The sequence below is a fragment of the Rhinopithecus roxellana genome, chromosome 8, assembly GCF_007565055.1.
Source record: "Rhinopithecus roxellana isolate Shanxi Qingling chromosome 8, ASM756505v1, whole genome shotgun sequence".
In the NCBI taxonomy this organism is placed as follows: Eukaryota; Metazoa; Chordata; class Mammalia; order Primates; family Cercopithecidae; genus Rhinopithecus; species Rhinopithecus roxellana.
The window spans coordinates 19003004-19030800 of record NC_044556.1 but is presented as its reverse complement, the minus strand read 5'-3'; the positions used below and the strand labels follow the sequence as shown (position 1 = coordinate 19030800).

Sequence of the window (27797 nt, the reverse complement as noted above, 5' to 3'; positions counted from 1 at the left end):
CTCCCCGAGCCCAGTCCGTCCTCCAAGCTCCATCCTAAGCTGCCTGAGGGAAGTGCCACTTGGAATCCAGCCTCAAGCTGCTCGGACCCGCTTTAGGCGGCTGGAAGTCCTCCCTCGCATCTGACTTCGATCCTATAGGATTTAGGCCACCCCAAGCATTCTGGGAGTCCCACCCTGAATATACCCTCCATTCTTCTGGCTCGAGTTTTCTTCGTTTTCTTTTAATTTGTAGAGTCGGGGTCTCGCTATGTTGCCCAGGCTGGTCTCAAACTCCTGTCCTTAAGCGATCCTCCAGCCTCAGCCCCCCAAAGTGCTGGGATTACAGGCCACCGCCCCCAGCCCTAGCTCAAGTTTTCTAGGAGGCCAGCGGGTAGTCCCACTCCACCACCCTTCTCCATGCTCCCTGCCTTGGATCACCCAGGGATCGCGTGAAGTCCCTCTTCGAGTGCGCCCACCCCCGCGGCGGGCCCGGTGCACAAAGGAGGCGGAGGCGAGGCGGTGGTGGTGGGAGGGCTGTTTATTGGCGCGGGTCCCAGCGGTGTGGGCGCGGGTGGCGGTCACAGTGCCGCGACGCAGTCGGTGCCCGTGTATCCCGGCAGGCGCAGGGCGAACTTGCGGCGCACGTCGTCGGGCACGAACCTGCCGGCCACGAAGTGGTGGCGCCCGGAGAAGCGACCAGCGCAGCGCTTGGGCGCGGCGAGAGACACCAGCACGTCAGGCCGCAGCCCGTCCTCCGCATCGCTGCCGGTCTCTGCGTCCCAGCCTGAGGGAGGAGGGTTCTGGGGGATTGGGAACTGGGAGGGTGGCCCGCCCTCAGCCTACAGTCCATCCTGGCCCTGCCTCTCCTCCTCTCCCCTCCAACACTGAGCCTCTGCTCTCAGACCAGAGTCCTGCTGCCCCACCCCCCACTTCCCCTCCCCCATCAGACCCAGCCTGTTCTCTCTGACACATGGGTCCTGGTGAGACTTGTCTCCCCCTAGAACTCTGCCTCCGCCCTCAGACAAGTCTCTACCAGTCTTTGGAGGTGTTTCCCTCCAAATCAGACCAGAGCTTCTGCACTCAGACTTTTCTGCTTCTGCTCCCATCCTGCTATTCAATCGCCCTCCTCCATCTGACCCAGCCTCTGTCTTCAGACATCATTTTCACCTGCTGCCCTTTCCCATGAGAACCATGCCTCTGCCTTCCGACCTGGTACCTGTCCCCACAACTCTCTCGGCATCAACTTGCAGCCTCTCCACTTTAGAGCCTCTTTCCTCCCAGACCTCCCAGCCAGACCCCAGCCTCACCCCGTGACTAGATATCCGTCCTCTACTCAGACCACAAACTGGCCTCCAGCCTCAGGCAAGCCTCTGACATCGGACTTGTCTCCTTGCCCCAAGTTCTTCCCTCTAACAGGACATGTCCTCCTCCCCACCTGACTTGAGCTCACTTGATTAGAAACTCCTCCATCTGACCGAAGGTCCCTACCCTCACTCCCAGATTAGTACCCTCACCAGCAGATTAGACATTACCTTTTTTTTTTTTTTTTTTTTTTTTGAGAGGGCGTTTCACTGTGTTGTCTAGGCTGGAGTACAGTGGCATGATCTCGGCTCACTGCAACCTCCGCCTCCCGGGTTCAAGCAATTCTCCCGTCTCAGCCTCCCAAGTAGCTGGGACTACAGGTGCATGCCCCCACGCCTGGGTAATTTTTGTATTTTTAGTAGAGATGGAGTTTCACCATATTGGCCAGGCTGGTCTCGAAGTCCTGGACTTATGATCTGCCCACTTCGGCCTCCCAAAGTGTTAGGATTACAGGAGTGAGCCACCACGCCCAGCCTGTTTGTTTTTAAGATACAGTCTCACTCTGTTGCTCAGGCTGGAGTGCAGTGGCACCATCTCAGCTCATGCAACCTCCACCTCTCGGGTTCAAGCGATTCTCCTGCCTCAGCCTCCCAAGTAGCTAGGACGACAGGCATGCACCACTATACCCAGCAAATGTTTATATTTTGTAGAGACTGGGTTTTGCCATGTTGGCCAGGCTGGTCTGGATCTCCTGACCTCAGGTGACCTGCCCACCTCGACCTCCCAAAGTGCTAGGATTACAGGCCTGAGCCCTGCGCCCAGCCTCCATCACCTCTTGAATGAGCCTCCACTTTCGGCCTAGGAGCCTTGCCTTCTCTCCTATCTCTGACTTGATTCTGGGGCCACTCACCAGAAGCCACTGGATTCTCCCTCAGACTTTAATCCTTCTCTGACCGTAGCCACCACCTCAAACTAGAGATTCCTAACCATCCCCTCTGACCTGACAGAGCCACCCTGTCTGTCCTAGGCTAAGCTTGCAGCCTCCCCACTCAGATCAGACAGCACACCTCCTCCCTTGGCGCCCCTGCTCTGCGGCACCCTGCTGGGATGTCCCTGGGATCCCAAGAGCCAGGGGACATCCCCCGGAGTCCAGCCACCCCCACGGAGGGTCCGGCTGGCCAGCGCCTGTTTGTTCCGTCTGCCTGTCGCCTAATGGTTCCAACAGGCATGGGGCGGCGGCCAGGGCAGGCGCGGCCTTTGCCGAGTGAGCTCACGTCTGCCCAGGCGACTGGGCCAGGGGTGGGCAGAGGGCATGTGGGCTGGGCACTGGGGTGGGGGAAGGAGGAGACCTGGGGTCACCTGGGGTGGCAGCCTCGATCTTCCCCATCTGAGGGATGGGTGTGACCCTTAGCCTCACCCAAGTGTGGGTCCATCCAAGCTGGGGAGACTGAGGTTCAGACAGGCAGGGTCGGCCAGGAGCCGGGGCACAGGGGACTCCACCCAAGTCCTCAAGGCCCCAATGTGCCCCCCTCTGCCCGGCATGCCTGAGGGGATGTCCAGGCTCACGAGGGGGATGGACAGCAGCTTGAGCGTGGCCAGTGCGCGGGTGCAGGGGCCCCCGACCTCGCCCGGCTCCACGCCGGGGCCCAGCACGGCGTCCACCACCAGCCCGTAGGCTTCATTAATGAGCTGCACCTGGGGATGGCAGGCAGGGTCAGGGCAGCTCAGGGCCACTGCACACCATGTCCCCCTCACTTGCCGCCCAGCGCTGACCTCAGTGGGCAGGTAGCTCAGGAAGGGGATGTCCATCTTCTCACACTGGGTAGTCAGGTCCCGATGCAGCAGGTCCAGCGAGCGCATGGGGTAGAAGATGGTGGGTTCATACTCCTGGGGGCGGAGGAAGAGGGAGTCAGGGCTAGAGGCCCTCCCAGGCTTCCCTGACCTGGTCACCAGCACCAGACCCTACCTGGGACAAGCACTGGGCATATTCTATAACCTGGCCCCGCGTCGATGTCCCGCTGGGACGCTATCAAAAGAAGGCAGTGATTTCTGCAGTGGCAGGGACTCTGGGAGGTCGAAGGGGTCCTTGCTACTTACAAACACCCGCAGGTGACGGGCACAGACCAGCCCCACTGCCCCGTTCTGCTCCGGGCCACACACGACCAGCACCGTCCTCTGCTTCCGGGAGAGAGCGGGCAACGGGAACGCCTGGTGGGGGGGGGGGGGGGCACAGCAAAGGCACAGGCACAGTCCAGATTCCTCCTTGCCTGGAGAGGAAACTGAGGCCCAGAGTAGAGGAAGGGATGGGGCTTGGGCCTGGAGGCAGTGGGATAGGGCAGGAGGTAAGGTGTTCTGGATGAGGGGCTGGGCCTCTTGGGGCCTCAGTTTCCCCGTCGGAGATGCAGAGGCCCGGTTGGTCTCAGGCTCTGCCAGGTCGGTGCAGGAAAAACATGCGTCCATCCACTGCCCGTCGCCGGGAGTGCGGTTTGTTTATTCTCCGCCTGAGCTGCAGACATTCTTCCACCTTTCTCACCGCGGGCCTGCCCCTGCCCATGTTTCCAGACCTCAGCCCCTCCCGGAGGCCCCAGAGTAGGGGAGCCCAACCTTACCCACGATGCCCTGGGGCCTCTCTGTCTCTCTCTGGCTGTTTCTGTGTCTCTCTGTATCTCTCAGACTCCCCGTGTCTCTGTCTGTCTCTGGCTCTCTTCATGTCTCTCTCCCCACCTGTCTGGCTATTTCTGTATCTCTCAGACTCTCTGTGTCTCTGTCTGTCTCTGTCTCTCTCCATCTGTCTCTGGCCATCTCTGTGTCTGCATCTCTCAGACTCTGTGTCTCTCTGTATGTCTCTGGCTCTCTTTGTGTCTCTGTCTCTCTCCATCTGTCTCTGGCTGTCTCTGTGTCTGTGTGGATCTCTCAGACTCTAGTGTCTCTGTCTCTCTGTATGTCTCTGACTCTCTGTATGTCTCTCTCTCCATTTGTCTCTGGCTGTCTCTGTATCTCTCTGTATCTGTCTCTGTCTCTGTATCTCTGTCTCTCTCCATCTGTCTCTGGACATCTCTGTGTCTCTCTGTATCTCTCAGACTCTGTGTCTGGCTGTCTTTCTCTCTGTATCTCTGTTTGTCTCTGGCTGGCTGTCTTTCTCTCTATCTCTCACCAACAAGTCTCCCTGTCTCTGTGTCTCTGTCTCCATCTCTGGGGCTCCATGTCTCTGGTTGTCTCTGTGGCATGTATGCATCTCTAACACAGGCATTTCGGCCCCAGCCCTGCCCTGACTCTGTGTGGCCCCAGCCCCTTCTCCTCTCCCAGCCTCAGTTTGGCCTTTATCAAATGCGATGACAGTGCCACCGGCTGACAGGCACACTGGGTGTCTCCTGAGCCCGGCTGTACTTTAAGCTCCAACACAGACGGCAGATTATTCCCCGCTCAAGTCTCCTCCCCATGGGCTTAGCACAGTCCTGACCTGCCATGAACATGCCTGTGACCCCAGTCACGCCAGGCCCACAGCCCAAGACCCAAGACTGGGACTGAGGGCCTTCTGGACAGACAAGGGACTTTCAGTGCAAAAACCTGATGGCTGGCCACTGAGCGCCAGAGGAGCGGTGACTACCTGGGTTTCTTTCTGGGGTTTTGATTTTCCTTCTTTGGGCGCCTCACCTGGGATCTATTTCATTTGGAAATGCAAACATTTAAGTCTACATGAAGAAAAACCCTGAGTTTTTAAAAAGTATACCATGGTAATAAGAAGAAAAAGAGGAGGAGGAGGAAGGAGGGGGAGAATGGGGAGGAGAAGGAGGAGGAGGGGTAGGAGGTAGGGAAGTGGGAAGGAGGAAGGAGAACAGGAGGAGGGGAAGGAGGAGGGAGAGGAAGGAGAAAGGAGAGGAGAAAGGGGTGGAAGGGGAGGAGGAGGGAGAGAGAAAGGAGGAGGAGGAGGGTGAGAGGAGGCGGCAGGAGGAGGAGGAAGGAGGAGAGAGGCTAGGGGGATGAGGATGGTGGGGGAGGAAGAGGAGGCAGTCACGCTAGAGCCTTCTGTGTGGGATAGTTTTCTGAGGCATTCATGTTTAGGGACTGACTCATCAGTACCATTTATTATCCCGTTGCAGAGGAGGAAACTGAGGCCCAGCACGGCTGGCTGCACGGTGAAGCACTCCATAGTATGATTATTGCTATCACCCTTGTGTCATTCTCCTGGGCCCTCGAGGTGTGGGGGTTAACTCCAGAGCCAGACACACTTGGGTTGCAGCCCTGCTTCCATCCCCCTGTGACCCAGGGCAGGCCCCTTGCCACCTCTGAGCTTCAGTTTCCCCACCTGCAGAACGGGGTTGTTTAGGGGTGTTCAGATTGCAGGAGCAGATGTCCCTGGTGCCCAAGACCCAGGAGGTGGCAGAAGCAGGCGGGCCACATGTGCAGGAGGGGTCTGCACTTCCAGGGTCGCGGCACTGTTCCTGCAATAACCTCTGCTCTGGCCTTCTCTGATACCAGGGGTCTCAGGTCCCCGTCTAGCCTGTACCAGCCATGAGCCTCTCTGGGCCTCAGTTTACCCATCAGACTGGGGTAGGCCCAAGCAAAAAGGGGGTTCTTGAGGGCTGGACTACTCTGGTCAGTGGAGTCATGCAGCTCAGGAGAGTTGGCCATCTGGTTGGGGTCAGGGTTGGGGGTCAGGGGTCAGGTACCTTGGTCACAGCCACAGCACTAGCATGACCGCACAGCTCCACGAGCTGCTGCCGCCCAAAGCGATAATCCTCCAGCAGCTCCCGCTCCAGGGCGGCTGCCTCCGCGGTGCTGGGGACAGAGTGGGATGGGACACTCAGAGACACACACAGAGCCTCAGATAGAGCCAGAAATGTTCCGCCAAGCTTCTGAACCCGGTCCCAAAGCCACCCTCCCAACCTGTACCCCCGAGTAGCGTCTGCAGCCTTGAACTGGGGATGCCCTCAGTTTCACCGTGCGACACCGTGTCTCTAAAATAATAATAAAAAACACAAACATAAATAGCAATAGCGGGTTGAATCGAGGCCTGGCGGGCTGCGGTGTGGGAGCCAAAGCCCGAGGCGCGGGCGCCCTCTGGTGGCAGAAGATGCGCTGGCCGCGCGCGTTGGTTCTACTGCTCCAAACCATGGGACACGGAACCGGATCTGGACGTCCCCAGCCCCCAAGGCGGAAGGAACCAAGAAAGGGGAATGGAACATGAAGGACTTCGATGGGGGCGATGGGCTGATTTCAGGCAGTGGGAGCCACTGAACAAGCTTCAGGACGCCGGAAGGGGCGGACAGGACTGGGGGCATCTGGCGTCCATGGGTTTTTAAGGCTGCAGAGTTTGATGGCACACTCAGCGGGGTGGCCTTGGGGCCTGGGGATATGAGGCCCTTTGGTGACCGATTTTCAGGGGCAGTGACATAATTAGATTATCTGTGGTCAGGCTGGGCGCGGTGCCTCACATCTGCAATCCCAGCACTACAGGAGGATGAGGCGGGTGGATCACTTGAGGTCAGGAATTCCAGCCCAACATGGTGAAACCCTGTCTCTATTAAAAATACAAAAATTAGCCGGGCGTGGTAGCGGGTGCCTGTAGTCCCAGCTACTCGGGAGGCTGAGGCAGGAGAATCACTTGAACCTGGGAGGGGAGGTTGCAGTGAGCCGAGATCACACCACTGCACTCCAGCCTGGGCAATGGAGGGAGACTCTGTCTCAAACAAAACAAAACAAAACAAAACAAAACAAAACAAACAAACAAAACGGGCCAGGCCAGGCATGGCTCACGCCTGTAATCCCAGCACCTTGGGAGGCCAAGGTGGGCAGATCAGGAGGTCAGGAGATCAAGACCATCCTGGCTAACATGGTGAAATCCTGTCTCTACTAAAAATACAAAAAATGAGCTAGGTATGGTGGTGGAAGCCTGTTAGTACCAGTTACTCAGGAGGCTGAGGCAGGAGAATCACTTGAACCCGGGAGGCAGAGGTTGCAGTGAGCTGAGATCGTGCCACTGCACTCCAGCCCAGGCAACAGAGTGAGACTCTGTCTCCAAAAAAAAAAAAAAAAAGGTTATTTGTTGCCAGAGAAATGGGGCCACTTAGCTTGAGGCGAAGCTCTGTCATCCACTTCACTGAGTGATTGGGGTCCATCTCCACCTCTCGGAGCAAAACTGAATATTGGGGTGACCTACACAATTGGTGGGGCTAGGCAGGGCGTGGTGATGGACACCTGTAATCCCAGTGACCCAGGAGGCTGAGGCAGGAGGATCACTTGAATCTGGGAGGTGGAGGCTGCAGTGAGCTATGATCACGCCACTGTGCTCTAGCCTGGGCGACAGAACAAGACCTTGTCTCTAAAATAATAATAAAAAACACAAACATAAACAATAAAAAGAGCCAGGCCTAGAAAAGTTGGAAAAACAACTAATGATTCAGAGAAGCCGAGTGACTTGCCCAGGGTCATGCAGGAAGCAAGTCAGGAAACCGGGTCTTTCCCCCTTGGTGTCTCCAGAGCCACAGGACATGAACAAAGACGTAGAGCCAGACCTACAGACGGTGGAGGTTTGGGGGGATGAATCCTGAGGTTCTTTACTTCAATTCTTTGAATGGGAGATGACTGCCCTCTGGCCAATTTTGCAGCATGTTAAGGCCAGGTAGGCAGAGTGCAGAAGAAAGGACTGCTATGGGATGGGAGTCAGCGAGGGCTTCCTGGAGGAGGCGGCCTGGCACGTCGTGGGAGGTAATGCAGGGGCAAGAATAGCAAAAGCCAAGTCCCTTGGGTGGGAAGGAGCCTGGTATGTTCAAGGGGCAGAAGGGAGGCTGAAGCAGAGTGATCAAGGGGACAGGGCAGGCAGGGCCTCAAATGCCAGACTGAAGAACATGGTGAGGAGGACACTTTGGGGGTCCACACATATGGGGAGATGGAGGCTCAGGACAGAAAAATCACACCCAGTGTGAACCCGGGACACCCCAGTAACTAGAGCCAAATTCAAACCTCAGCCTGTCTGCAGCTGACGCAGGATGAAGTTGAAGGACAGGGTGGGGAAAAGGAGCTCATGGTGAAGTCAGACGAAGAGTCCCCTGGGGAAGGCCAGCACAGATCCCAGGAAAGAACATAGGAGAAGGTGCGTTTGCATTCAGGGTGAGGAATCTGGCAGGCTGGGAACATGGCTCATTCCTCCACCTCCATCTTGTGACAGCTCTGACTGCTGCCCCCGCAGGAGGGTGTGGGGAGGAAGTGGAGAGCGGGATGGCGATGCATTTCTCTTCTTCTGTCCCAAAGCTTTGGCCTCTGGAAGCCACTTGGAACATTCTCTTCCTGCCTAACTGGTCATTAGAATGATAATGGGGGCTCTGTGGGCAGAGGGTCGTCCAGGTTAGGAACCTGGGGGTGGGGCGCAGCAGCAGCGGTGGAGGTGGGGAGGCTGCGTGGGAATTGGAGCCTGGTGGAGGAGGGTGGCAGGCAGGACAGGTCCATTCTGCTGTTGTGGGATTCTGGGGGTGTTCAGTGGTGCCTTTTGCTCCCCCCAATCTCAGCCCCCAGATGAGAGAAGCTTCAAGGCCCCAAGGATTTCCCTGTCAGACCCAGGAAGCCTGAGGTGGCCTAGGTCCAAAGGGAACTGGGCCTGACACTCCCCAAATGCTTCCAGGAGGGGGCTCTCCGGGAGGTGAAACCTCAGGCCAGGGTGCCCATGCCACACTCACCCTGCCTCAGTCCTACCTGCTTCTCTCCACCTCACACCTTTGCCCACCAGACCACCACAGGGCCGTACACAGCAGCCTCCTGCCCCCAAAACTCAACACGAGCCTAGGGTGCTTTGAAAACTTGAACACCAGATTGCATCATGGGATCCCAAACCTGCTGATGGCTCCCCAGGGCTCTGGGAACATTCAAGCTCCAAACTCCTCACCATGCCTAAGAGGCCCTTCTGTGTCTCCAGCCTTGTCAGCGGGTTCTCCACTACATTCTGCCTCCTACCCACCCCTGAGAGCCCCATCACTCCCCTCACTTAGCATTTGAGGCCCCCCACACCAGCTGAAGTCATGGCTCCAGCTCCTAGAACACTCTTCCCTAGACTGAGTCTGGACACTGGCTGAGGGGACATGTGCCCTGCTAGGTGGGCAGTGGGCAGGAGCTGCTGGACACATCTGGTTCACAGTGAGGTCCACAGCCTTGCCTGGGGTCCCATGTCACAAAGGCTGAGGAGGATGAGGTGGGAGTCACAGCTACGGTGCCAGTTTCAGATCCCAAACTCACCAACCTCTGGCAAACAGCCAGTGTGTTCCAAATCTGCTCTAGCCATGACTACCTTCCCCAGGCCTCAGTTTCCTCCTGTGGACAAGGGAGGTGGTAGCATTTGAGCTAAGCTCAGCTCTTCCCATGTCGGGAAGTTGGGGCTGCAGCTCCAAGGTCCCTGGGAGAGATGGAGAGTGGAGTTGGGTCACGGTTGGGGCTCTGTGTGGGAGTGACCAGCGCTGTTGATGAATCATTCATGAGGGGCAGGGTTGCCCCCGGAGGCAGTTTCCCCAGCAACGCAGTTGAGTGTCTCCAGCAAGATACCAGGCGGGTCTCGGATTCCCGGGATTCCCAGGCTAGTCTTTGCCATATCCCTGCCTCCGATTCCCCACCGTGGTCATGCCTCTGCCGCTGAACCTCCATCCCAGCTGTGCCCGTCTCCAGTCCCCGGACCCCATTCTGTCCCAGCTATGCCCCTGCCTCCGGTCCTACTGGCTGCTCCTGGCCCCATGAGAGCCAAACCCGTCTCCAGCGCCCCTCTCCCCAGCTGACCTGAGGAAACGCCGCTCCTCGGGCGCCTCCGACGGGTCTGGGCCGGCTGCGCTGCTCATGGCCGAGGTGAGCCGGGGCACCGGGCGCTGCCGCCACCACCACCGCCTTTTAAGCACACCCCTGGAGGGTGAGGGTGCCCGCTCTTCTCCTCCCTCCCGCCCACCCCGCGTGCCCGCCAATTAGGAGGCGCCGCGAAGGCGCTGCGCGTCACCATTGGTCGGTGGACTCAGACGGACTTAACCCTTTCGTGCCAGGAGCGGAACTGCCAGGATCCCATGGCAGAGTCACCTGGCCAATCTTGGTTGCCTCATCCGATTTGGTTTCCCTGCAGACATCCCTGTGTCTCTGAGCTTCCCTCTCAGGGAGCGAGGAGCCCCTCCGTAGCCAAATACCCTCGCCATGCCTACAATTGGCGGGGCCGCACAGGGTATGCTGGTTCACGCCTGTAATTGCAGTGACGCAGGAGGCTGAAGCGGGAGGATCACTTGCATCCGGGAAGTCAAGGCTCCCCCCATTCCCCAGACCTCCGTGGAGAAGGTCTGACCCACAGCTGACCCAGGGGCCCCCAGCCTGGAGGGGTGAGCGGGCTGCTGACAGGCAGGGTTTCAACAGGGAGGCAGGAGAGTCCAGGTATATCCGAGGCAGAGAGAAGGCTGGCGGTGGATCCAGGGGCAGCCCCTAGGTGTGTTATGAGGTCACTCTGTATCACATCTGCTTCGTCCCCATGCTACATGTGATCCGGTGGTGCCTAGCTGGGCCCTCTCCTTCTCTCCCCCAGTCCCCAGGAAAACAAGCAGGCCAGGTCTGCAGAGCATTTATTCCATCCCAGTGGGGAGGGGCAGGGATCCAGGTGGCCGGAGGGCACAGGGCCTATGCATACCACATGAAGCCGTGGCTGGCATGGAGAGCCTCCTCCATGGTGCGCAGCCCATACAGCTCCCCGATCAAGGGGGGCACCCAGCGGGTTGTGTTGAACACAGACTCTCCCACCTGTGGGGACAGTAGGGTATGGATAGAGGCACAGCCACCCACATACAGCCTGCTGGGACCCATCCCCCAGGACCAGTGGCCCCTATGCATGGCCAGGTGCCATAGCCTTCCCTCCTGGGACCCAGCACCCACCACCCCCTTGGTCCTGGGGTTTCTATAGAAAGCTGTGAGAGCTCCCCAACCCCAGGCCCTGTCTCTGCCGTGGCTGGCACCCCTGCCCTCCCAGCTGGGGACCCACCTTCCAGTCGGGCACGTCCTTCATGATGACGGCCTCCTCCTCTAGGTTCTCCCGAAGCATCTGCAAGGTCCTGTGGGGATGGGGCCGATGGTGGGAGTGGGGCCTCAGTGCCCTGAGGGGCCCCTGCCAGCACCCCTTCAAGCCACCCTCCAACCCTGTCTCCCTTTCCCCCGGTAAACTCCTAGCTTTTCTTTTGCCCCAGCCCCAGTGCTGCCTCCTCCTCCAGGAAGCCTTCCGGTTCACCCCCTTGGGTCTCCACTAAGTCTCCACGCCTCTCTGAGGATGCAGCTGACGGCACATGGCAATGGCCCCCACGGGCATTCTGGCCACCTTCGGGGATGCAGGTCAGGCCCTGCAGCCTGAGGCCTTCAGGCCAGTGACCTCCTGACCTTGGCCCCAGTAGTGCTACCTCCGGTCAGTTTCTGCCTGTAACAGTGGCATCAGCGCGATGCGGGCCTCGAAGTCCTCAATCTGTAGGCGCCTGTGAAAGCCCGAAACCCACACTCAGGTCAGACCAGGCTGGGTCAGGGGAGTATAGGCAGCACCAGCCTCAGGGGTCAGAGTGCTGCTGGGGGAAGAGGCAGGGAATGGGGAGCTGGGGGAATAGCTTGGGGGGGGGGGGTGCGGGGCAGGGGGCAGGCAGCGAGCAGGGTGAGGGTCATAGGCAGAGCCCACCAGGAGCCTGAGAGGAGGGCATGTGCAGGTAGCTGCACGAGTGACTGCCCACAAGACTGCTGGCTTTCTACTTTCTTTTCAATTAAAAACTTTTTTTATCCTAAAAATAACTCTGCCTGATGATCGCGATGAGGGGGGGTGACTTCATCACGGGGCTCTGGGCCTCACAAAACCACGTACCCTTCATCTCAAAATAATCACAGTGTGTGAGGTTGGGGCAGGCGGGACCACAATCCTTTCTTCTCCCTGCTTTCTGGCAGCTTCCAAGTTCCCTGCAATGACCCCCATCTTCCAGCCCTGCCTGGCCTGTGTCGGGTGGAGGGGGGTATGGGGAAGCAGCGCCCAGCCTGTGACACGGGGGGGGGGGGCGCCCGGCCCTAGTTCATCTGGCCCTGTGTGGTCACTGCCTGGTGTGGTCTAGTTTGAGCCTGGTCACCTCTGACAAAATTCTGCTTAGAAGGCCCAAGGCAGGCCCCCCCCCTCATACCCTGTCCTAACCTGGATCCATGGGTCCCAGCCCTCCTCACTAGACATATTTTTTTGCATGGGGCGGGCGGACAGGGTTTCGCTCTGTTCCCCAGGCTGGTCTTGAACTCTTGGGCTCGAGCAATGCTCCAACCTTGGCCTCCCAAAGTGCTGGGATTACAGGCATGGAGACATCTCGAGGACAGAGCCTAGAAATGGAAGTGCTGGATCTGCACTTTTTGGGGCCTGGGATTGCACAGCCAAGTTCAAGGGGCCAGTTCATCCCTCGCCAGCACAGGCAACAGTGGAATGCTACAGGATCCTGACAACCGGCCAGGAGGACTTTCAGACAATGCCCACCGGGGGCCTTACCTGCGCTCACGGTTCCACTTCATCATGCTCCACTGCCCGTACAGCAGGGTTCCAATGCCTATGGCCAGCATGCTGTAGCCTATGGAGAGAGGCACTGCTCAGCGGGCCAGCCCCCACACAGACACCCTCCTCCACAGCTCCCAGCGGCTGTTGTGGCTGTTCCAGGTGCTGTCCACTCTGCAGTCAGGGGACACCGGCAGCTTTTTTTCTCAGGAGTGAGGCTGCCTGGACTGTGACACCTCTGCCCCCTTGCCAGGGGTTTTCTGAAAGGTACACGCTGGGCATCGACCTCAGGAGGCCTGAGGGTCTAGATGGTGGTTGCTGGGGGGCCCCGGCTCCATCATCTTCTAGAAGGCTGTTTGGACCCTGGGCAGCAGGCTGGCCCCCAAATAGGAGGGTGGCTCTGACAGTGTCCATGGTGGCTCCCGGCCACCTGGGCCACAGTTCCGCGTGCTGCCCTGCGGGGGCTGCACACAGCTACCAGGGGCAGGCAGTGCCCTGCGGGGGCTGCCCAGCCACCCCCTGGGCCCTAGGGGTGGCCATGCTACCTCTTGGCTCTGCAGGGTCAAGCCCCCTGCCCTGCACCCCAGGGAGGACAGAGGCCATCATGAATATTTACTGAGCACCAGTGGGGCCTTGCTCTAATCCTGACTGACAGGCTGGTGGCCCACTGGGGTCTTCAGGGAGGCCTGGGTTGCCTGGGGTCTGGCTTCCAGGCTCACCCTGCACCCTCCAGATCCTTCCAGCCCCAGTCTCTTCTCTGGAGAGGCTTCATGCTTGCTGGGACGAATGACAAGCTCAGGCAGGCCGGGCTCCAGTCAACACTCAGGAAATGACCAGCAGGTGGAAGGCAAGGCCATCTCCAGGCCTCCAGGACACTGGGCCCTGCTCTATGCCTGCTGGGGCTACTCTGCGCCTGTCCTGTACTTCTGCTTTCAGCTCTGCTCCAGCATGGAGCTTGTGAGCCACCTCTGCTAGACCCAGAGATAATAAGAAACTGGCCCAAGTTTGCACCTGGTTATTTAACCTGTCAGAAGCCTAAGTCAGGGGTAAGACATTTCCATGCTACAGGTAATGAGGGTGTGTTGGGCTCAGAGGCACGTCTCTGGAGAGGCCCGGGGTGCTCAGGGCCAGCTCCCAGCTCTCAGTCTCCTGTCCAGCACATGGGAGGTTTTATCAGCTGCCTTATTCTTTTTTTTTTGTTTTGGTTTTTAGTTTTGAAACAAAGTCTCACTCTGTTACCCAGGCTGGAGTCCAGGGGCACGATCATGGCTCAATGCAGCCTCCAACTCCTGGACTCAAGTGAGTTGGAGTACCCTCCCAAGTAACTGGGACCCCAGGTGTGCCACCATGTTCAGTTAACTAATTTTTGTAGAGATGAGGTCTTGCTATGTTGCCTAAGCTGGCAATATCTTCTTTTCTTTTTTTAAAATTTATTTATTTTTGAGACGGAGTCTCACTCTGTCACCCAGGCTGGAGTGCAGTGGCATGATCTTGGCTCACTGCAACCTCTGCCTCTTGGGTTCAAGCGATTCTTCCGCCTCAGCCTCCTGAATAGCTGGGATTACAGGCGCCCGCCACTACGCCTGGCTAATTTTTGTATTTTTAGTAGAGACGGGGGTTTCACCATATTGGCCAGGCTGGTCTCGAACTCCTGACCTCTCGTGATCCATCTGCCTTGGCCTCCCAAAGTGCTGTGATTACAGGCGTGAGCCACTGTACCGGGCATATCTTATTCTTTTCTTCTTTTTCTTTTTTTTTTTTTTTTTTTGAGATGGAGTCTCGCTCTGTCGCCCAGGCTGGAGTGCCGTGGCGCGATCTCGGCTCACTGCAACCTCCGCCTCCTGGGTTCACGTCATTCTCCTGCCTCAGCCTCCCGAGTAACTGGGACTACAGGCGCACGTCACCTTGCCCGGCTAATTTTTTGTATATTTAGTAGAGAAGGGATTTCACCGTGTTAGCCAGGATGGTCTTGATCTCCTGACCTCATGATCCACCCGCCTCAGCCTCCCAAAGTGCTGGGATTACAAGCGTGAGCCGCCGCGCCCGGCCATCTTGTTCTTTTCAACGGCTACAGAGAACCCAGGCGACAGACCTGGGCTGCCCTAAGCCTTCTGGTATAGAAAATGGACCCTTGGGGAGAACCTGCACCCTCACACCTGCACACTCAAATGCAGGTCCATCTGTAAGATAAATTCCAAAAAAGAAATAAATTCCAAAACTTATGCCGCAGCTGTGTGTACAAGACAGTGTGGCACTGGCATAGCACAGAGATGTATGAGATGACAGAAACAATGCAGGACCTCTTGTATTTGCATGCAGCCTGTGCAGGGCTCTTCCTCCTCACCGACCACAGAGAGGCCAAGGCCCCAGGCCTCAGAGTCTATGTCTCAGGAACTGCTAGTCTGGTGCGGAACACGGTGAAGGGCATGCACAAAAGGGTGTGCAGACCATTCTTTTTCTTTTTGGTTTTGGAGACCGGGCCTCTCTCTGTTGTCCAGGCTGGAGTGCAGTGGTGGGATCAAATTTTTTCACCTGGGTGCAGCAGCTCATGCTTGTAATCCCAGCATTTTGGGAGGCTGAGGCGAGAGGATTGCTTGACTAGGAGTTTGCGACTAGCCTGTGAAACATAGTGAAACGTTTACAAAATACATACTTTATTTTATTTTTTGAGACAAAGTCTCACTCTGTAGCCCAGTCTAGAGTGCAGTGGTGCGATCTCAGCTCTCTGCAACCTCCGCCTCCCAGGTTCAAGTGATTCTCCTGCCTCAGTCTCCTGAATAGCTGGAATTACAGATGCGCACCACCGTGCCCAGCTAAATTTTTTTTTTTGAGACAGAGTCTCGCTCTTTCGCCCAGGCTGGAGTGCAGTGGCCGGATCTCAGCTCACTGCAAGCTCCGCCTCCCGGGTTTTACGCCATTCTTCTGCCTCAGCCTCCTGAGTAGCTGGGACTACAGGCGCCCGCCACCTCGCCCGGTTAGTTTTTTGTATTTTTAGTAGAGACAGGGGTTTCACCGTGTTAGCCAGGATGGTCTCGATCTCCTGACCTCGTGATCCACCCGTCTCGGCCTCCCAAAGTGCTGGGATTACAGGCTTGAGCCACTGCGCCCGGCATAAAATTTTTATATTTTTTGGTAGAGACGGGGTTTTACCATGTTGGCCAGGCTGGTCTTGAACTCCTGACCTCATGTAATCCACCTGCCTTGGCCTCCCAAAGTGCTAGGATTACAGGTTTGAGCCACCATGCCTGGCCCCAAAATACATTTTTTTTTTTTTTTTTGAGACGGAGTCTCGCTCTGTCACCCAGGCTGGAGTGCTGTGGCCGGATCTCAGCTCACTGCAAGCTCCGCCTCCCGGGTTCACGCCATTCTCCTGTCTCAGCCTCCCGAGTAGCTGGGACTACAGGCTGCCGCCACGTCGCCCAGCTAGTTTTTTGTAGTTTTTAGTAGAGACGGGGTTTCACCGTGTTAGCCAGGATGGTCTCGATCTCCTGACCTCGTGATCCGCCCGTCTCGGCCTCCCAAAGTGCTGGGATTACAGGCTTGAGCCACCGCGCCCGGCCAAAATACATATTTTTAAATTAGCTAGATGTGGTGGCACGTATCTGTGGTCCCACCTACTTCAGTAGCTGAGGCGGGAGTATCACTTAAGCCCAAGAAGTCAAGGCTGCAGTAGGCTGAGATGGTACCACTGTACTCCAGCCTAGGTGACAGAGAAAACTCTGTCTCAAAAAACAAAAAAACAAAAAAGGAAAAACATATATTTTTTCATAGAAACAGGGTCTTGCTATGTTGCCCAGGCTGGTCTTGAACTCTTGGCCTCAAGCAATCCTCCCACCTCAGCCTCCCAGAGTGTTGGGACTACCAGTATGAGCCACTGCACCCGGCCTTGGCCATTCTTAGAGAAGACCAAAATAAATAAAAACACATCCTGTGTTCAAGAATTGAAGTACTTAGCACTGTGCAGATGGCAACGCTGTCCAAACTGATACAGATTCGAAATGCAATCCCCATCAGAATGCCAACCATTTCTTTTCCAGTTGCAGAAACTGACAAGCAGGTTGGGAAATTCATATGGAAATGCAAGGGACCAGAATAGCCACAACAATTTTGAAAAAGAGCAAAGCTGGAGGACTCGCACTATAGACTCGCACTATACTATTTCAGATCTTATCCCACAGCTGCGTGTACAAGACAGTGTGGCGCTGGCACAGGACAGAGATGTTCATCAATGGAACAGAACTGAGAGTCCAGAAATAAACCCTCACATTTATGGTCAATTGATTTTGTACAAAGGTGCCAAGATAATTCAATGGGGGAGAAAACAGTCTTTTCAACAAATGGGATACCCAGACGGCCACATGCTAAAGAATGAGGATGCACTCTTTCCTTATCCCATCCACAAAAATTAACTCAAAAGGATCAAAGACCTAAGCGTAAGAGCTAAAACTATATACTCTTAGAAGAAAATGTAAAAGTCAGTCTCTGTGACCTCAAACTAGGTTTCTTAGACATGACACCAGAAGCACAAGTGACAAAAGGAAAAATACATAAATTGGACTTCATTGAAATTATTATTATACATATATTTTTGAGACGGAGTCTCACTCTGTTGCCCAGGCTGGAGTGCAGTGGCGTGATCTCAGCTCCCTGCAACCTCCGCCTCCTGGGTTCAAGTGATTGTTCTGCCTCAGCCTCCCAAGTAGCTGGGACTACAGGCGCGAGCCACCACCCCCGGCTAATTTTTGTATTTTTAGTAGAGACGGGGTTTTGCCACATTGGCCAGGCTGGTCTCAAACTCCTGACCTCAAGTGATCTGTCTGCCTCAGCCACCCAAAGTGCTGGGATTACCGGCGTGAGCCACCATGCCCGGCCCAGACTTCAATGAAATTAAAAACTTTTATGCTGTAAATGAAACTGTCAATTAGCTGAAAAGACAACATATGTACACACACTCCTACAACTCAATAATTCCATCATTTAAAACCCTACTAAGCCAGGCATTAGCCAGGCACGGTGGCAGGTGCCTGTAGAAAAAAAACAAGGCCGGGCGCGGTGGCTCAAGCCTGTAATCCCAGCACTTTGGGAGGCCAAGACGGGCGGATCACGAGGTCAGGAGATCGAGACCATCCTGGCTAACACGGTGAAACCCCGTCTCTACTAAAAAATACAAAAAACTAGCTGGGCGAGGTGGCTGGCGCCTGTAGTCCCAGCTACGGGAGGCTGAGGCAGGAGAATGGCGTAAACCCGGGAGGTGGAGCTTGCAGTGAGCTGAGATCCGGCCACTGCACTCCAGCCCGGGCGACAGAGCGAGACTCCGTCTCAAAAAAAAAAAAAAAGAAAAAAGAAACAACCCCTATTAAAAATATATAAAGGATTTGAATAGACATTTCTCCAAGACAGACATACAAATGGCCAAAAATCACATGCAAAGGTGGTGGTTCACTCCTAGAATCTCAGCACTTTGGGAGGCTGAGGCGGGAGGACGGCTTGAGCCCGGAGTTCAACACCAGCCTGGGCAACATTGAGACTCCATCTCTTGAAAAAAATAATAAAAAATAAATATAATGAAACACATGATAAGATGTTCGACATCATCAGCCAGCAGTGAAATGCAAATCAGTGATCAATGCCCAGAAAACTGAGCAAAAAAAACCCAAAAAGAATTTCTAAAAAACTCCACCATAATGAAATACCATTTCACATGCACTAGGACAGTGGCTATGATCAAAAAAATGGAAAATAATCAGTGTTGTTGAGATGTGGAGAAATTGGGACTTTCATACATTGCAGGTGGAAACACAAAATGGTGTAGTCAATTTGGAAAACAATTTGGCAGTTCCTCAAAATGTTAAACACGAAGTTACCATAAGATCCAGTGGTTTGTCTCTTAAGGGAAAGTTCACTTGGGAGAAATGAAAATCTATATCCATACAAACACCTGTACAGCGTAAATCCTCATGGCAGTAGTACTCACATTATTCACAGCAGCTGAAGAGTAGGCAGACGACCCAAGTGCCCATCAAAAAACGAATGAAAACACAACACTTGGTACATCCACACAATGGATATTAATTAGCCAGAGACAAAAGGCCACAGAGTCTATGACTCCATTGATATGAAATGCCCAGAACAGGCAAATCCAGAGAGAAAGGAAGCAGATTAGTGTTTGCCAGGGGTGGGATGACTGCTAATAGGGAAGACGGGGTTTCTTTTGGGTGATGAAAGTGGTCTAAATTCTGATCATGGCAATGGCCACACAACTCTGTGAATATAATTTTTTTTTTTTTTTTTTTTTGAGACGGAGTCTCGCTCTGTCGCCCGGGCTGGAGTGCAGTGGCCGGATCTCAGCTCACTGCAAGCTCCGCCTCCCGGGTTCACGCCATTCTCCTGCCTCAGCCTCCCGAGTAGCTGGGACTACAGGCGCCCGCCACCTCGCCCGGCTCGATTTTTTGTATTTTTTAGTAGAGACGGGGTTTCACTGTGTTAGCCAGGAAGGTCTCGATCTCCTGACCTCGTGATCCGCCCGTCTCGGCCTCCCAAAGTGCTGGGATTACAGGCTTGAGCCACCGCGCCCGGCCAACTCTGTGAATATACTAAAAAATCAATATACTGGGCACACTTTATTATTATTATTATTATTATTAAGATGAAGTCTCGCTCTGTTGCCCAGGCTGGAGTGCAGAGGCAAGATCTTGGCTCACTGCAAGCTCCGCCTCCCAGGTTCAAGCAATTTTCCTGCCTCAGCCTCCCAAATAGCTGGGATTACAGGTGTGCACCACCATGCCTGACTAACTTTTGTATTTTTAGTATAGACAGGGTTTTGCCATGTTGGCCAGGTTGGTCTCCAACTCCTGAGCTCAGGTCCTCAAAGGGCTGAGATTACAGGCGTGAGCCACCACTCCCAGCCATTACATTGGACAGACTTTAAATGGGCGAGTTGTATGGTATGGTATGGGAACCTCAATAAATGTATTAAAGACACAAGATGAAAAGGAAAGGGCTGCCTGCTAGGCTCAGGAGGGAGTGGGGACAGGAGAACTGGGTGTGGGAGATTGTGGAGGAGGTGGGATGGAAGACATTTCAGGAGCGACATGGATTAAAAGGGGCCTGAACCAGCCGGGCGCGGTGGCTCACACCTGTAATCCCAGCACTTTGGGAGGCTGAGGCAGGTGGATCACGAGGTCAGGAAATTGAGACCATCCTGGCTAACACGGTGAAACCCCGTCTCTACTAAAAATACAAAAAAACTAGCCGGGCGTAGTGGCGGGCGCCTGTAGTCCCAGCTACTCAGGAGGCTGAGGCAGGAGAATGGCGTGAACCCAGGAGGCGGAGCTTGCAGTGAGCCGAGATTGCACCCCTGCACTCCAGCCTGGGTGACAGAGAGAGACTCCGTCTCAAAAAAAACAATAATAAATAACAAAAAGCGGCCTGAGCCAGCCCATCACGTCCTGGGATGCTGGCAGTGAGTGAATGGCTGACCCAGGCAGACAGAGGGGAGTGGGTGCCAGGCTTGGGGTCACCAGGCCTTGGACAGGAGCAGAGAAGGTAGGTCCGGTGGGAGGGCCACTGTGGACCATGGCTCAAGGGAGGAGGACAGAGGAGGGAGATAAGGAGGGGCCTGTGTACTAGCTCTTTTTCTGCAGAGCAGACTTCTTCTCAGAGAGGTCCTCCTGGCACATCCTGGCTTAAGTGAGCCCAGGTTATCCCAGGCCTCACCAACAACTAGAAATCCTGGCATGATGTGTTGCATCTCTTCAGCTCAGCTGTGAGGGCCTGGGGACAGGGCCCGGCACCATGTGCTCACTCAACAATAAAAGCAGGGCCATAAACAAAGAGCACACCAGCATGGGGGTATCCTCCTCACTCCTCTGCCGAGAAAGGCTGGGATGGGGGTGTATGTGCTGTAACAAAAGTCCACACCATTAGGAGACACAACCCCAGGGAGTGGTATTTACGGCACTGTCTGGCACAGGGGGGCCACTGCTCTGTGGTGAACTGGGAGAGGACCAAGGTATTTATACAAAAATGAGATGCTGGAAGTGGGGAGCTCAGGGAGCCTCCAGGGCTGGGGTCTTTCTGTGGCCTGGTCTGGCTGCAGGTCACACAGGTGCACATTTGGAAAGAAATCTTGTGCTGCACACCTGAAGGGGTGGGGTAGCCCGGGTTACACCTGAGAAGAAGGAGACTCAGCCAGGCACAATGGCTCATGCCTGTAATACCAGCACTTTGCGGGGCTGAGGCAGGGGGAGCACCTGAGGTCAAGAGTTCGAGACCAGCCTGGCCTACATGGCGAAACCCTGTCTCTACTAAAAATACAAAAAAAAAAAAAAAAAAAAAAAAAAAATTAGGCCAGGCCCAGTGGCTCACACCTGTAATCTCAGCACTTCGGGAGACCAAGGCAGGCACATCACCCGAGATCTGGAGTTCGAGGCCAGCCTAACCAACATGGAGAAACCCCATCTCTACTAAAAACACAAAAATTTAGCTGGGCATGGTGGCACATGCCTGTAATCCCAGTTACTCGGGAGGCTGAGACAGAAGAATTGCTTAAACCTGGAAGGGGGAGGTTGTGGTAAGCCGAGATTGCACAACTGCACTCTAGCCTGGACAATAAGAGTCAAACTCCATCTCAAAAAAAAAAAAAAAAAAGTAGCCAGGTGTGGTGGCACACACCTGTAATCCCAGCTACTAGGGAGGCCGAGAGAGGAGAATCGCTTGAACCTGGAAGGCAGAGTTTGCAGTGAGCTGAGATCGTGCCACTGCACTCCAGCCTGAGCAACAGAGCAAGACTTGGTCTAAAAAAAAAACACACAAAACAAACAAACAAACAAAAACACCAGGCATGGTGGGTCATGCCTGCAAAATGAGCACTTTGGGAGGCCAAGGTGGGTGGATCACCTGAGGTCAGGAGTTCGAGACCAGCCTGACCAATATGATGAAACCCCGTCTCTACTAAAAATACAAAAATTAGTCGGGTGTGGTAGTGTCCAACTGTAGTCCCAGCTACTCAGGAGTCTGAGAAAGGAGAATTGCTTGAACCCAGGAGGTGGAGGTTGCAGTGAGCCAAAATCGGGCCACTGCACTCTAGCCTGGGTGACAGAATGAGACTGTCTCAAAAAAATAAAAATAAAAAAAGAAGAGAAAAGAAAAAAGAAAAATGAGGAAACCCAGAATGCATTATATTCCTCCAATGCGTTCTGGGACAGGACTAACAGGCCGGATCTAGCCTGAAGCCTATTTTTGTTTTCTTTTAATTTTTGGTAGAGGTGGGGGTCTCACTATGTTGCCCAGGCTGGTCGTAAACTCCTGGGCTCAAGTCATCCTCTGGCCTCAACCTCCCAAAGTGTGGGGATTATAGGCATAAGACACCTGGCTCAGAGGCAGTCTGTTTTTGTATAGCCTCCAGGCTAAGAACACTTTCCATTTGCAAATGGTTGTCTCAGTAACTGAAACTTTCTGGCCAGCCAAACCCAAAATACTTGTCATCTGTCCCTTTTATAGAAAAAGTCTGCCAGCCGGGCGCTGTGGCTCACGCCTGTAATCCCAACACTTTGGAAGACCAAGGCGGGTGGATCACGAGGTCAGGAGATCGAGACCATCCTGGCTAACATGGTGAAACCCTGTCTCTACTAAAAATGCAAAAAATTAGCCGGGCGTGGCGGCAGGCGCTTGTAGTCCCAGCTACTTGGGAGGCTGAGGCAGGAGAATGGCGTGAACCCGGAAGGCGGAGCTTGCAGTGAGCCGAGATTGTGCCACTGCACTCCAGCCTGGGTGACAGAGCAAGACTCCGTCTCAAAAAAGAAAAGAAAAAAAAAAAAAAAGAAAAAGTCTGCCAATCTCAGTTCTTGGATACAAGAAAAACAAGAGGAGGCTGGCCACGGTGGCTCATGCCAGTAATTCCAGCACTTTGGGAGGCTGAGGCTGGAGGATCACTTGAGCCCAGGAGTTTGAGACCAGCCTGGTCAACATAGCTGCACCCTTGTCTCTACAAAAAGCAGAAATAAAAAATTAAAAACCGCCAGGAGCCGTGGCTCACGCCTGTAATCCCAGCACTTTGGGAGGCCAAGGCGGGCGGATCACCAGGTCAGGAGATCGAGACCATCCTGGCTCACACGATGAAACCCCATCTCTACTAAAAATACAAAAAATTAGCCGGGCGTGGTGGCGGGTGCCTGTAGTCCCAGTTACTTGGGAGGCTGAGGCATGAACCCGGGAGGCGGAGCTTGCAGTGAACCGAGATCACGCCACTGCACTCCAGCCTGGGCGACAGACCGAGACTCCATCTTATAAAAAAAAACAAAAACAAAAACAAAACAAAAAACCAAGAAGCATCTGGGGAGGGCTTTTCACCTCACATTGACTTTTCTACTATCTGAATTATTACATTTTTAATTACTATGTTCATTTTTTGTATGTGTTAATATTGAGGCATAATGTGCATAACATGTAATTTAAATGTAAAGTTTAATTTGTTAAGAGACATGCATTCTGCTGAGCCCGGTGGCTCATGCCTATAGTCCCATAACTTTGGAAAGCTGAGGTGGGTGGATCACTTGAGCCCAGGAGTTCAAGACCAGCCTGGGCAAGATGGCAAGACCCCATCTCTACAGAAAATACAGAAAGCTGGGCGCAGGTTTATAATCCCAGCTGCTTGGGAGGCTGAGGTGGGAGGATGGCTTGAGCCCAGGAGGCAGAGGTTGCCAAGAAATCACTCTAGCCTGGGCAACAGAACCATACCCTGTCTTAAAAAAAAAAAAAAAAAAAAAAAGGAAATGTATGTATTCACCCTTAAATTACGTTTAAAAGTTTGTATTTGTCCGTTAACCCTGGGGACTGAGTATGGGCGCCTTTTAAGTCTTTTTCATTTTTCTGTGTTGAGCCCCATAACAAAATTTAACATGTTACTTAAAACATTTGAAAACTTTACGACGGGCATGGTGGCTCACGCCTGTAATCCTAGCACTTTGGGAGGCCGAGGTGGGCCGATCATCTGAGGTTGGGAGTTCGAGACCACCCTGACCAACGTGGAGAAACCCCGTCTCTACTAAAAATACAAAATTAGCCAGGCGTGGTGGCACATGCCTGTAATCCCAGCTACTCGGGAGGCTGAGGCAAGAGAATCGCTTGAACCCAGGAGGCGGAGGTTGCGGTGAGCCGAGATGGCGCCATTGCACTCCAGCCTGGGCAACAAGACCAAAAGTCCGTCTCAAACAAAAATACATGGGCCGGGCGCGGTGGCTCAAGCCTGTAATCCCAGCACTTTGGGAGGCCAAGACGGGCGGATCACGAGGTCAGGAGATCGAGACCATCCTGGCTAATACGGTGAAACCCTGTCTCTACTTAAAAATACAAAAAACTACCCGGGTGATGAGGCGGGCGCCTGTAGTCCCAGCTACTCGGGAGGCTGAGGCAGGAGAAGGGCGTAAACCCGGGAGGCGGAGCTTGTAGTGAGCTGAGATCCGGCCACTGCACTCCAGCCTGGGTGGCAGAGCAAGACTCCGTCTCAAAAAAAAATAATAATAATAATATTAATAATAATAATAATAATAATAATAATAATAATAATGAAAATAATTTGAAAACTTTAAGAATACGGATTCCTGGGACACCATGGAGGCGGGGGCTGCCTGCAGGGAACCACTTTATAGAACATCTTGTAAATTCCCTCCAAGTTCCAGGTTGCGGCCTCAGCCTTGCCTTGGGGAGCCGTGGCCTCTTTTGGGCCTCAGTTTCCCCATCTGAGAAATCCAAGGGTGGCTGAGGGCCACAGCGCAGACTATGCCTCAGTTTAACCCACTGTGAAATGTAAATAATTAGAGGGACCGATTTCCTGGGCTGTTACGAGAAGGAAGCGGAGCTGGGAAAGCGCTCAACAAACTGCAGCACTTGGTGTTATTACAGAAGCTATGGTGGATTCCCGAGCTCAGCCTCCGGTCACACAGCCAGGGAAACAGGCCCGCTTGTGTGCCCGGAAACTCACCCCCGACCCCCGAGTGCCCACTCTGAAACCCCGGCGCAGAGTGATACTGACCCGACAGTCCTCGACGCGGCAAGTTTCGTTTGTAGTCGATGGGCCCATAGCCCCCCGGTGGGGGCATGTCCTGCCTCACCTTCGACACCTCCATGCTCGCAGTATTCCACACTTCCGGTCCCGGGCGGAAGTGACATACTGCCACCGCCATGATGAGTGTGGCGGAAGCACTCGAGACGGCCTGGCGGAAGCACTCGAGACGGCCTGCCGCAGCCCTGAGAAGTCTCGGCCACTAGTGTAACTACCCGACCGCGCAGGAAAGCTCCGGGACCCTGGGTCGGAATACGCTGCCGGGCTGCAGCTGAGGAGTCTTTATTCCCTCTTTCTCCCAGACAGGGTGTGAATTGCCTTGGTTCTTGCATTAAAGGCCCTCGCGTTCACCTTGCCTCTGGGGTGCTGCGCAGGCCAGTCAGAAACTCCGAGCGCCCGAGGGAGCCAGGTGCCCCAGTTAAGGCCCCTTTTCCCTTTTTCGCCCCGTCTAGGGACTCTACGGGAAGCCCAAGGCTCCACGTAGTCACAGGCTGGGTACATGATGTTGGGGAGCAGCTGCTGCTCGAATTCGGACTCACCCCAATCCCCGGAACGGATGCTGCTCCCTGGTGGTGGTGGGTATCCCTTGCTAGTGGCCTCTCTTCGGAAACTGACCATTCAAGGTGATTATGAGTCACAAAGCAGGGAGGCTAGGGTGGCCCCGGGGCGGGGTCCTGGACCCCCACCCTAAGGCGGAGTGACGCCCGCGGTCACTTCACAAGGCAAAAATTGTTACGGGGCAGTAAAAGGCACAACAGCGGCCAATGCCTGGCAGTGGGCACATGGGGGTGCGGGGGTGTAGGTGCCAAGCGCCATGGCTTAGACCCGAGATTGGAGTCCGGCCGCCCCCCAACAGCAGCCGCCTCCTGCTCCCCGTGCGCCCCAGGCGCCACCATGTCGGGAGACAAACTTCTGAGCGAACTCGGTTATAAGCTGGGCCGCACAATTGGAGAGGGCAGCTACTCCAAGGTGAAGGTGGCCACATCCAAGAAGTACAAGGGTACCGTGGCCATCAAGGTGGTGGACCGGCGGCGAGCGCCCCCGGACTTCGTCAACAAGTTCCTGCCGCGAGAGCTGTCCATCCTGCGGGGCGTGCGACACCCGCACATCGTGCACGTCTTCGAGTTCATCGAGGTGTGCAACGGGAAACTGTACATCGTGATGGAAGCGGCCGCCACCGACCTGCTGCAAGCCGTGCAGCGCAACGGGCGCATCCCCGGAGTGCAGGCGCGCGACCTCTTCGCGCAGATCGCCGGCGCCGTGCGCTACCTGCACGATCACCACCTGGTGCACCGCGACCTCAAGTGCGAAAACGTGCTGCTGAGCCCCGACGAGCGCCGCGTCAAGCTCACCGACTTCGGGTTCGGCCGCCAGGCCCATGGCTACCCAGACCTGAGCACCACCTACTGCGGCTCAGCCGCCTACGCGTCACCCGAGGTGCTCCTGGGCATCCCCTACGACCCCAAGAAGTATGATGTGTGGAGCATGGGCGTCGTGCTCTACGTCATGGTCACCGGGTGCATGCCCTTCGACGACTCGGACATTGCCGGCCTGCCCCGGCGCCAGAAGCGCGGCGTGCTCTACCCCGAAGGCCTCGAGCTCTCCGAGCGCTGCAAGGCCCTGATCGCCGAGCTGCTGCAGTTCAGCCCCTCCGTCAGGCCCTCGGCGGGCCAGGTAGCGCGCAACTGCTGGCTGCGCACTGGGGACTCTGGCTAGAACCCGGGGTTCCAGCCATTCCTGCAGCCAAGGGCACTGGGCCAGCGCGGCGCGCGCGCAAGAGGCGAGCTTCGCGGAAACATGCGAAGCTGCCTCGTGCTATTGCGCATGCGCTTTCTCCCTGCCGCTTCCCACCGGGAAGTCCGCGGTTGCCCCTGTTGCCCCTGTTCGGAATCCACGTCCTCCGCGAGCCCGAGAGCTGGAGGCGCATGCGCATCCGTGATTTCCCAGACCCGGCCTCGAGAGGGGCGAGACCAGAGGGGACGGAAGCATTGCGCCTGCGCGGAACAAGCTCACACTCTCTCTGCGCGGAGTGTGTACCTTCCCAACAAACCATGGGTGCCAGGTTCCTGGTTGGAACCTGCAATAAACTCTCTGTTCCTCGCACCTGGCTCTAACGGTGGCCCCATTTGCGGACCAGTGGAGAAGGGATCGCTCCGTCCGGGGAAGGCGGGCGCGGTACCCTATTTTAGTCAGGCATGTTGAGGTTATTGCTCCAAGACCAAAAAGGGAGTCGGGAGGATTCGGACCCGGACCTTTTGGGCTCCCCAGTATGGGCCAGCTCGAAGGAGCTCTGTTGTTCCTGGGTCGTGATGGTGCTGTGATGATGGGTGGGGAAGCAAGTGGACCCCAGCGCCTCCCCGTCCACATCTTTTAAGGATGGAACAGCCAGGGGCGGGATGAGGGTCGCCTGTCTCCACGTAAAGTAGGAGTTTATAGATAAGGAAACTGAGGCCCACATGGATGTCACTTGCCAAAAGACACAGCCAAGGGCCGGGCACGGTGGCTCACGCCTGTAACCCCAACACTTTGCGAGTCCGAGGCGGGCAGATCACTTGAGTTCAGGAGTTCAGCCTGGGCATCACAGCTGATACCTCATCTCTTGTTTTTTTTATTTTTTTATTTCTTTTATTTTATTTATTTATTTATTTATTTTTTTTGAGACAGTCTCGCTCTGTCGCCCAGGCTGGAGTACAGTGGCACAATCTTGGCTCACTGCAACCTCCTCCTCCCGGGTTCAAGCGATTCTCTTGCCTTAGCCTCCCAAGTAGCTGGGACTACAGGCACGTGCCCAAACACCCGGCTGATTTTTGTATTTTTAGTAGAGAAGGGGTTTCACCATCTTGGCCAGACTGGTCTTGAACTCCTGACCTCCTGATCCACCCGCCTCGGCCTCTCAAAATATTGGGATTACAGGCGTGAGCCACTGTGCCCCACACCCTGTCTCTAAAGAAAAAG

General features: G+C 55.1%; 3 protein-coding genes across 3 annotated transcripts; 1 reads left to right on the top strand and 2 right to left on the bottom strand.

Annotated features, from left to right (window-relative positions):
• Positions 1-497: 497 nt before the first annotated feature.
• Positions 498-3968, bottom strand: YJEFN3 (YjeF N-terminal domain containing 3). Its single transcript, XM_030936136.1, has 4 exons — positions 3379-3968; positions 3055-3168; positions 2826-2976; positions 498-763 (listed from the first exon to the last, which is right to left on the bottom strand). Exons 1-4 carry the CDS (start codon positions 3739-3741, stop codon positions 558-560), a joined length of 834 nt encoding a protein of 277 aa, XP_030791996.1. The 5' UTR covers positions 3742-3968; the 3' UTR covers positions 498-557.
• Positions 3969-10836: 6868 nt separating this feature from the next.
• NDUFA13 (NADH:ubiquinone oxidoreductase subunit A13) lies at positions 10837-25256 on the bottom strand. The gene is made up of 5 exons (XM_010386716.2): positions 24813-25256; positions 12779-12857; positions 11676-11747; positions 11267-11336; positions 10837-11028 (listed from the first exon to the last, which is right to left on the bottom strand). Exons 1-5 carry the CDS (start codon positions 24961-24963, stop codon positions 10909-10911), a joined length of 492 nt encoding a protein of 163 aa, XP_010385018.2. The 5' UTR covers positions 24964-25256; the 3' UTR covers positions 10837-10908.
• Positions 25257-25484: 228 nt separating this feature from the next.
• TSSK6 (testis specific serine kinase 6) lies at positions 25485-26942 on the top strand. Its single transcript, XM_010386715.2, has one exon. It carries the CDS (start codon positions 25737-25739, stop codon positions 26556-26558), a length of 822 nt encoding a protein of 273 aa, XP_010385017.2. The 5' UTR covers positions 25485-25736; the 3' UTR covers positions 26559-26942.
• Positions 26943-27797: the final 855 nt, after the last annotated feature.

Bases quoted from the DNA above. Each gene is read 5' to 3' on its own strand.
- YJEFN3 (XM_030936136.1), bottom strand. From the start codon at position 3,741: ATGGACGCATGTTTTTCCTGCACCGACCTGGCAGAGCCTGAGACCAAC. The intron at 2,977-3,054 runs GTCAGCGCTGGG...TGCCATCCCCAG, and splicing joins TGAGCTACCTGCCCACTGAG to GTGCAGCTCATTAATGAAGC. The intron at 764-2,825 runs GCATGCCGGGCA...CTCCTCCCTCAG, and splicing joins GAGCCTGGACATCCCCTCAG to GCTGGGACGCAGAGACCGGC.
- NDUFA13 (XM_010386716.2), bottom strand. From the start codon at position 24,963: ATGGCGGTGGCAGTATGTCACTTCCGCCCGGGACCGGAAGTGTGGAAT. The intron at 12,858-24,812 runs GTCAGTATCACT...CTCTCTCCATAG, and splicing joins GCCGCGTCGAGGACTGTCGG to GCTACAGCATGCTGGCCATA. The intron at 11,748-12,778 runs GTAAGGCCCCCG...GGGCTTTCACAG, and splicing joins AAGTGGAACCGTGAGCGCAG to GCGCCTACAGATTGAGGACT.
- TSSK6 (XM_010386715.2), top strand. From the start codon at position 25,737: ATGTCGGGAGACAAACTTCTGAGCGAACTCGGTTATAAGCTGGGCCGC.